At 48.9% G+C, this 9,686-nt stretch overlaps 1 protein-coding gene across 1 annotated transcript; it reads left to right on the top strand.

Annotated features, from left to right (window-relative positions):
* The first annotated feature begins 3,919 nt into the window (after positions 1-3,919).
* On the top strand, positions 3,920-8,445 carry tcf19l (transcription factor 19 (SC1), like). Its single transcript, XM_076755080.1, has 5 exons — positions 3,920-4,217; positions 6,138-6,307; positions 6,402-6,795; positions 6,978-7,491; positions 7,966-8,445. The coding sequence occupies exons 1-5, from the start codon at positions 3,947-3,949 to the stop codon at positions 8,306-8,308; spliced, it is 1,692 nt and encodes a 563-aa protein (XP_076611195.1). The 5' UTR covers positions 3,920-3,946; the 3' UTR covers positions 8,309-8,445.
* Positions 8,446-9,686: the final 1,241 nt, after the last annotated feature.

Here is a 9,686-nt window from a genome sequence, read left to right as displayed (position 1 = left end):
GAAGCGAAGCATGTGGTTGGTGCTCAGGTCATCAGATGTCAGAGGTTATATCAAAAAAAGTGAGATCACATCAAGATAGTTTGGGTGTATTTGTTGAAGTATTGTCATCGATCAAACACACACAAAAGAAGGAGACATCACAGTGTTTCACACCTCCATGTTCTACCCGAAATTCTGGTTCACCTGCATGAAAGTCTCTGTCGTTACTTGTTGTTGGTTTTGTTTTGGAAGAATCACGCTTCATATCTGAGAGTTCAGATCTCATGTGTTGTTTTTGCAAAGCTGGGTGATGTTGACTCTAATGATACTTCACGGCACCGCCATGAACAGGCGACCACACCCCCCCGATTGCTTGAACAATAAATCATTTATATACCAGTATTATATAAAACCTTTTGGCATCCTGCACAGACTTTTGTAAAGCTTCTCTTTTTTCTGTAATGAATGAACAATTCCAATTAAATGACTTTTCATCAGAGAGCGAATCAAAGGGTTTATTTTTTGTGTCACTGCTTTTGATGCCCATTTGAATGTCAGTAACACGTTAGCAAGCATTTCTAAAAGACACCAGAAAACCATGTTTGGATAAACAGTTTGGAGAAAACCTCAAATCTTCAACCGTTTTCCAGATAAACCAGCTCATAGGACACATTACGGCCTCTTCAACGTTGAGATTACTTAAATCCACCCAGACGTTGTGGCAAATAGAAGTTATGATAAGCAGTTGTGTAACTCAAGTACTGTAGTTAAGCACAAATTTGAGGTACTTGTATTCCCATTTTATGCAGCTCTATACTTCTACTCCATTACATCTCAAATTTTACATTTTTTGCTTTACATTTGTAGCTTTAGTTACTTTTCATATTTACAAATTTCGTGATTTCTTTCTGATGACGGGACCATTTTACAGCAGAATGAGTACTTTTACTTTGGATACTTCAAGTGAATTTGACAGATACATGACTTAAGTGAGGTTTTGAATGCAGGACTTTTAGTTGTAGTGGAGTATTCGCATGCTTTTACTTCGATAGAGACAAATAGAGACATATATATATATATATATATATATATATATGTATAATAGCAAATAAGGCCTTGCTGAATTTAGTGTAGCATGAATCTGTGTGCTGCTCCCGTTGTTTTAAAGGTTTTTAACAAAGTTTCTCTCTGCTCAGAAATATTTTTTGCTCACAGTTACTTCACCTGAATATTTGAGCTCCGCTGTGCAGAATAATGAGTCTGACCCGAGAAGGCTGCGTTCAAACTCACTTCCTGCTGAGGGAAAGTTCCTCTGCGTTCACTTTAAAAGGAGTTTAACTCGTGTCAATACAAGCATGATTCTGTGGAGGCCAGTCATGGGCCAGTGCAGCTGACAGAGGTGTGAAATGAAAATGCAGTAGGAGACAGCTTGTGTCCTGCAGGTAAACTTTAGAAATAAAAACAGTTTCTGCATTTCTCAATGTGTATTTTATGAGAATACCAAACATTAAGGTATTTATACATGCATGAAAGGGGTATTTAAACCTTGATTTCTATTGTACACAGCAAGTGGTAGTGTGATACTGCTTTCAGTGAACCAGCCTACGTACATAAGCTCCATCAGTGGTGGAAGAAGTATTCAGATCCTTTAGTAAAAGTATTAACACCACACAGTGAAAATACTCTGCTGCAAAAGTCCTGCATTTATAACCTCGTTTGAGTAAAAGTAAGTATGAGCGGACAAATCTACTTCAGTAAAGGTACTCATTATGCGGTGAAATGGTGTTTTTCTATCATATCTGATGTCTTTGGATTCATATTCCTGCTGCATTAATGTGTTTGCTGCATTTTACTGCAGTAGATGTTTAAGGCTGGGCTCATTTGAACTACTTTATATTCTGTTGGCTAGTTTAATCTACAGCAATGCATCATTTTCTATCAGATCATCATGTTTGTAGCGTCGCTGTTCTGTGAAAACCACGTATCTCTAAAAATCATGAGCCTGTTTTCAGCTTTGTCACGATGCATTTCCATCTGATCCAAGAGGCTTTTTAAGAGTTTATTCAGGAGAATCTTCTCAACCCACAAAGGAACGAGTCATCCTTCAAACTCCACATTCAAAATCACCTAATTTGGAGATACGTGGTTTTCACTGAACAGGAAAACTGTAATCTGAAAAGTAACTGGTAACTAAAGTTGTCATACAAATGTAGTGGAGTAAAAACTGTAATATTTGCCCCCATGATGTAGGCCTAGTGGATTAGAAATACAGAGTTACATGAAAGGGAAACACTCAAGTAAAGTACAAGTACTTCATATTTGTACTTTAGTACAGTGCTTGAGTAATTGTACTTAGTTACATTCCACACTGAACTGCCACTGAAAGGACTCGTTCATACCATCCAATCCAGTGAGGCGGTCCGCTCCCGCTGAAGGCGCCCTGGCCGCCAGCCAATCGGGGCGGAGCAGGAAATGACGTAGCTTCAAGCGCAAGGAAGCCCCGGGAGTGGCGCGCCAAATTTCAAAGGACTTCCTCCTGGGAGGAAAGAAGGCGAAAAGCCCCACCGAAGCCCGAAAAACAACGGCGAAAAAGTCCTGCACGAGCCGAAACATTCCTCCTCCGCGGCTCGGGGAGAAGCGCGAGGCGGAGCCGGCGACGCCGTTTCTGGACTTTTCCACACGAGCTCGTGTGAAACTCGTCGTTGTTGTTGTAAGTGGCAGCTTTGACTTGGTCGTACGAGGAACTAACGTCCGCTAGCTTAAACCTGTGTGTGACTGACAAGCTAAAAGCCAGCGCGACGCTACCTCAGCGCTAATCAACGTGAGCTCGAGTAAATACGCGGATTACACGAGGGCAGATGCAGTTATGGTTGAAAAAAGGGGTTTATTTCTCCAACAGCGTTGATTCGTGGTGCTTATTGTCTCTCGCTTTGTGTCGCGGTCCCATGATTTGGCAGCTGATCCCCTGCATGCGGTGCGCGCTGCAGACGGCAAACCTTCAGACTGAAGCTTTTTATGATCTGCTGTAAATTTAGCATCTGTATGTTTCTGTTTCAGTCTGACATGAGCTCCGTTTAACGCGCGCCTGTAGAGAAATGCCTTTATGTCGTCTGAAGTGTCCAATGAATCACATTTAGAAAGTCTAAACTGCTTCTCAGACGCTAAGTAGAGCAATTAAGCACGAGCCGTTTGTGTTTCACGGATCTTTCTTTTGTTTTCCTGCAGATCAGACGCTCCTCAGCCGTTACACCCCGTCAGCCTTCCCACCTGTGAGACGGCTGATGTCAATTGATGTCAAGAGCCGGGGATTTTAATCTCCCTCTCACACACGCTCTCAGATGACAGCTGTTCACACCTGGAAATATTAAACGTCAGAACTCTAAAAGTCACGGCTGTCAGGTTTTCTGGCAGGTTTACTTTTCACGGTTTTAATGTTGACTGCACCTTTCGAATTAGCAGCACGGTAACACGCAGCCTGTCCACCTCGCTGAGGCTCTCTGTTCCCACAGCCGCCGTCTCGGTGCCGCTCTCTCCGTGGGGGATTTAGTCTGTTAGAGGTTGAGCTCATAACAGAGTGCAGGAGCTCGTTTCCACACTTCACCGGCTTATCCCGAACTCTTACATCCTCATCGTTTATTCATGTATTCACAGCAGGACACAACACGCCATCAGATCCCCACATTAATGCGAACATCTGTTGCTGAGAGCGCCTGCCTCTAACCTTCACACTCGCTGCTTTCAGGTCTGTGTCTGGGACATTTAATCTTGTATTATAGCTTTATGTTTGCAGGCAGCGCTCCTTGGTTCGACCCAAATGCCTTCAGTTTAGCTTCTGTCCTCTAGCAAAGAGTTCTGTCTCGCTATGGATCGCAGCCTCCTGTAACTCGGGGCCTGTCGCAGATAAGGTGTGGCCTCTGGACGGGGCAGGTGAGGGCTCGGCGGTGGCGGACAATCAAACCCTTCAGTCATGCTGTCCGGGGTGCAGCCATGCTTCCAGTTACTTCGGATCGGTTCGTCGGCCGGCGACTCGGCGCGGGACCTGTACACCTTCAGGCCGGCGCTGAGCCACTCCGTGTTCCGTCTGGGCCGGGCGGCCGAGCTCTGCGACGTCACGCTGGACTCCACGTCGGTGTCCCGGATCCACGCCGAGCTGCGAGCGGAGAAGGAGGTGAGCGGAGGCGACGCGACGCCGCAGGAGGAGGGCTGGAGGGTCCACATCAAGGACAGGAGCAGCCACGGTGAGCGAGTCTCACACGTACATCCACAACTACAGACAGAAGTGACGCAAGAAATAATCACGTTCTCATTAAGACACCACACGCGCTCACAGTCTGCCAGTCGTTCATGGAGAGAGGTACAAATATTTGTGTTTAGAAAGACAGATGAACAAATGAAAGTGTAGATTTAAGCAGACCTGGGCTCACACACACGTCTGGATGGACAAAATACAGATGTTGAATATCGTGGACAGGTGAAACATGCTGTAACACACACACGCACACACGCAGTCTTCTGCTGCGTGATTGACAGGAATACCAGAACCAGCAGCTGCAGCCTGACAGCAGCTGAGCCCCGCAGACCAACACATACTCTGCTATTAGCTGCCCAAACACAGCTGCAGACGTGCAGTGAAGGTGAAGCCTCAGACACACAAACAGCCACAGCGGGAGTTCAACGCACCCCTGAAACCTCAACTCTAAAGACGCAAAGTCTGTTACTGGTTGCAGGGTTTTCCCAGCCTTTTGAGGTGCGTGGCGTCTTCACAGTTCCATTAATAGCATGAAATACCACCAAGACCAGCACGCCGCACTGAGATCCGATCACTCAAACCACTAGCCGAGGTGGTCTGTGACCTCATGTGTTTTGTGGTGTAAACGCTGATGTGTCCCTGACACACACGTCACAGGACATACCTCGTCAATGCAGGAAACAGTAGTTTTTTGTTTTCATTGCTAGCTGTTAGCCTGTGTGAAATGTCTTCAAACACGTCTGTCCGAACCCCCCACAGATGTCCAGCTGGGCTGAGGTTGCTGACTATGAAAGGCTGAGAGACTGAGAAGTAAATCTTTATGTGTGTAACTGTCTTTCCATCTCAAAGCAGCATCGTGTTTGAGCAGCAGAGCCGAAACAATTAGCTGATTTAATTGCTTAGTTGATTACAGAGCGACAGAGTTGCTGTTGATTGTAGAAAACACACCACTTGGAAATGTCACCTTGGCCTTTAGGAAACTGCGGTGGACATTTTTCACTATTTTGTGACTTTTTGTAAACCAAATCCATCCCTGATTAATCAAGAAAATCATCAGCTATGAAAATAAACTTGAATTTCGGCCCCGTTTGAAAGAAATGAAAAGATTCTACGAGTTTTGAGATGTCATTTTAAGACATCAAGCGGTCATAGGCGTCTTCAGCTCTGGATGAAAGTCAGTGTTGAAGCAAATTCACGATTAAGCGGCGCTGACAGCGGAGATGATGTCTGCAAGTAGGCGTCAGACACAAGAGGCGAACGGCCTCCCGTCGTACGTGCAGGAGGTCAGAGGCTCGACACCTCGCTGCCTCGGCCTGCTAACAGTCTGAAGTGTAACCTGAAGAGCAGAGGAAGCGGCACAAAGCGAGGGAGGAGATTGAGAGCGAAAGTCTTCTCTTAAGGCCGGTGAACTGTGTCTGACAGGCTGCGGATCTAAACTGCGCCCTCACTGTCTAATTTTTCAAGTAATTTCACAGTCTGTTTCACACATTTTTCATTCCTGCTATTAAAATTACATTTTAGTATTCACCGCGCATTTCTCATTTTGTGCTGCGCCGTCATGGCCGTTTGATTGCCTTGTACCCTTCCAGCTCCTCAATTCTAGGTCCATTTCACAGACTGTTTTACATTTTGCCGCAATTCTGGAAGCTGTAAACACACTGATAGTCAACAAACGACTTTATTTTGAGGCGCCGCTCGCTTGATTTATACCGTCTTGGTTGTCAGACTTTCATACATTAAAAAGTTCTAAAAAGTGATGAGGGGACATCGCCTTCGACTGCAGAGGTCGTTCGTTTGGTCTGATCATGTGACTCGAAGAAGAGTTTCCTTCCACTTGCACGTCACCGGGACCCAATCAGAGTCTGGAGACATTTGATTTAAAACACTTCCTGTTGCCTCTTTTTGCTAGGCACCTGGGTCAATGAGGTCCGCCTCCAGCCTGGCGCCCAGTGGGAGCTCTCAGACGGTGACACGCTGACCTTCGGGGGCCAGTCGGCTCCGGGGAGCCCTGAGTTCTATTTCCTGTTCCAGAAGGTCAAAGTTCGCCCGCTAGACTTCGACGCCATCACGATTCCAAAGGTAATCTTTATTGTTAGAGACAGATTCAGCAGAGACGGTCGTTTCAGTTTCTGTGGATAAGCTGTAATCTGTGTATTTATGTCTTGTCCGCCAGGCGGGAACCTTCTCCTCAGACTTGCAGAACCGGATCAGAACCAATCTGGACCGCAAGGTGGCCGCCAACCTGGACCTGTCCAAGCTGTCCATCAACCGGGCCACCGTCATCCTCAACTCCATCGGCAGCCTGAGCAAGATGAAGGGCAGCGCCTGGACCTTCAAGAGGAGCCACAGCCATGAGGGCACGGCCTCGGACCCCGGCTCCTCCTCCTCGCCTCCTCTGGCCATGGGCTTCTCCTCTTTGCTCCCTCCCTCCACACCTCCACCGTTCTCCACTGCAGCTTCGGTGCCTTTGACGAAGTCCCTCCAGTCGGCCTCCAGGAGCAGGAGGAAGTCCGCACACACGGTGCTCCTCGAGGACGACAGCTCGGACGAGCCCCGGAGTCGAGGAGGTGAGTCCACTGTAGACTCCCTGAGCTTTCTGCAAACACAGGAGGCTTTAAAACACCTGCTGGCGAACACTATTAATGAAGATGCTTATAAGAGGACATTAGTTTTTATTCAGAGTGAGAAAAAGTGTAGATGTGATCGCTGCTCCTGTGACAATAATCATTGTCATTGTGATGTTGTTCAGCTCCGGCAGGAGTCGTGGAGGATGAACAGCGAGCGAGGGGGAAGAAGAGGCGGCGGCTCTACAAGTCTGAGTCGGAGGGTTTCAGCTCTCCTCCTCCTCTGCCGCTGCAGCCCAAGAGCCACAACGACGTCCGGAGGCCGCTGGAGGCCAAGCCCTTCCCCGTCGGCATCCGGACCATCGGCAGCTTCCATGGCGCCATGACGAACAGCAGGCTCAACAACCACCACCACCTCCTCCAGGCGTCATTCACCAACCCTGCTGTTCACAAGCAGGAGGTGCAGACGATGCACCGGGTCCAGACGGTGATGCACGGCAACATCGCGGCTTTCCGCCAGCAGAAACCTGCGCACAGTTCGCCGCCGGCGCAGAGAGGCAGGCGGAGGGCCCACAGCTCTCCGGTCTTCTCCCCTCTGGTGGTCGGGGGGGAGAACTACAGCCTGGCCTCGCCGTCGGTGAGGATCCGGACAGAGGACCGAGGCAGGGTGCAGTTCAACAGATTTCACCACCCAGCGAGGTAAGATGAGCTCGGTCTGTGGAAATCTGTCTCTGCACCAACCAGAGCTCCTTAATGACTCGAAGAACATTTACCTGATTGTTGCAAACGATCTGAAAGCTTGACACCACTGTGAAGCTTTGTCTTGTCATCACACAGAGCGTCAAAGCATTACTTTTCTACATGTTTCTCACAGCTGATGTCTGTAAACGGTCAGGTTAATTGTTTGATATAAGGAGGACTGTAAGAAATCAGGACACAGTGAGACTTTTTATAGTGTTGGGTGAGAAGAGTCCTTGTTTGAAGTGAATCTGGCAAATGTTGAGTGAAAACACAGATTTTATTAAATCTAAACATTAAACCATCCGTAAACATCTTTCCCTTGATCTCTCTGCCCAATCCGCCCCCTCCCCCTCCTCCTCCTCGTCCTCCTCGTCCTCGTCCTCCTCCTCCCCCTCTCCTCTTCCTCCTCCTCTTTTTCTTTTCTCCTCGCAGCAAGCGCCGAGGCCGCCCCAGGAAGCACCCTCTCCCTCCGCGGCCCTCCCTGCCCTCTCCGTCCTCCTCATCTTCCTCCTCCACTTCCTCGGCCTCCTCCTCCTCCGGCTCTTCCTCCTCCTCCTCCGATGAGGATGATGACGATGAGGAGGAGGACGAGGAGGTGGCCGTCGGGGCGGTGGAGCCGTGCGCGGCGCCGCGCTGTCGGCTGCCCCAGCAGGACACGGTGCAGTGGATCCAGTGCGACGTGTGCGACGCCTGGTACCACATAGACTGTCTGCACGTGGACCGCAAGAAGCTCCTGAAGGACCCCAACGCTGACTTCCACTGCGGGTGCCGCTGATGGGAGAGAAAGTTCATCAGTGCTCCCGTTTACACTTTCAAGTTGCCACATTTTCTTCCCTTAAACGTTTCCTTCAGCCACACTGGAAATCCGGACTTTTCATTGCAGCTTTTTGTCTCGCCTCAACAGCAGGTGGCGAGGGCGGGAAAAAAGTCTTACACCCCGATCTTTCCAAGTTTGAGGATCTGTGACCCAGCACTCACACAGCTGCTTCACAAACCTCTGCCCACTCAGTCTCAGGGCTCAGGCTTCGGAGGAGGAGGCAGAACCGTAATTACATGTGTTGGGTCAGATTTCATTATGGCGTCGACTGCCTGGAGAGGTGTGATCGGGGCGGGCAACGTGATGAAATGCTTCTGAGTGCGCTCCCACCGTGGCTGCCGTTGACCGGGAGGCAGCATTCAGGAAGATTAATGAAATGTTTCAGATCCGGCTGCCACAGTAGGAGTCTGTACAGGCCGTAACACTTTCAGATGTCTCAGCGCAGCCACCTTCATTTCAGTGACAAAGGCAATTTTTCATGGCAGAACAGGACCTTCAGTGAACATTTACTGATGGTTTGGTGGCCGAAAGAGCTCCAATACCCCCCCACCCCCCCACCCAAAATAAGTCAGCACCGGGCTGGTGTTTTCCCGCCTCAGCGATAGCAGCGCTGGAACGTTTCAGTGCAGCTTTCCTGGGTGGCAGCAGCTGTCGAGGAGTGGGCGTGTGATGTTTCAAGACAATTAAACGCCAGAGAATGTGTCAGCGGACCTCCGTCGGTACTGCTGATGAGAGATAATCAAATGTTTCAGGGCGCTTCAGCAGAAGCAGCTGCTGAGCTGTGGGGACGGCGGAGGCTGAGGGCGGGCCGGGAACGCGTCTGCCGCCGGTTAAAGAGGACTCATTAACAGGAAACGTCACGAAATGTCACCCGCCGAGGTAACAGGAGAAACAGATTGAGGAAGTGGTCTCATCGTCTCTGACTGGGGGGGGGGGTTGAAGGTCTCCTCTTCACACTGCTGAGCTCTTGGCCATAGTGGACCTGACGACTGCTCTCCACTGCAGAACAGGTGTAACACGCTCGCTCAGGTGCTGCTCGAGTAGAATAATCCTCAAGTTAGATCTCCAAGTTCTTCTCCTAAGAACCTTTTCTATTATTTAATTCAAGAAATGCCTCACCTGGACAAAGCCGGCCTCTGTGTGTTTCTATAGCAGCATTTTGATGCACCTGTCGCATAATCAGTCTAATCGTTGGGACCTGGAGCGAGTCAGGTCACGGCGGTGGAACAGCCTCTGTTTCAGTCACACCACTGGCAGAGCTGAGGTTTTGTTGAAGTGGGAGAAAATGTAGAAAACGTGATTCTTGAGCAATAAATTTAAGAGAAAAGAATTGTTT

This window comes from Chaetodon auriga, chromosome 17 (assembly GCF_051107435.1).
Source record: "Chaetodon auriga isolate fChaAug3 chromosome 17, fChaAug3.hap1, whole genome shotgun sequence".
NCBI classification, from domain to species: Eukaryota; Metazoa; Chordata; class Actinopteri; order Chaetodontiformes; family Chaetodontidae; genus Chaetodon; species Chaetodon auriga.
The sequence above is the reverse complement of the archived record's forward strand: the minus strand, read 5'-3'. Positions and strand labels throughout refer to the sequence as shown.

What these genes read in the sequence shown, in the direction of transcription:
- tcf19l (XM_076755080.1), top strand. Translation starts at nt 3,947, where the DNA reads ATGCTGTCCGGGGTGCAGCCATGCTTCCAGTTACTTCGGATCGGTTCG. An exon ending in ACGCCATCACGATTCCAAAG is followed by an intron (nt 6,308 to 6,401) that starts GTAATCTTTATT and finishes CTTGTCCGCCAG; the next exon opens with GCGGGAACCTTCTCCTCAGA. An exon ending in AGATTTCACCACCCAGCGAG is followed by an intron (nt 7,492 to 7,965) that starts GTAAGATGAGCT and finishes TTCTCCTCGCAG; the next exon opens with CAAGCGCCGAGGCCGCCCCA.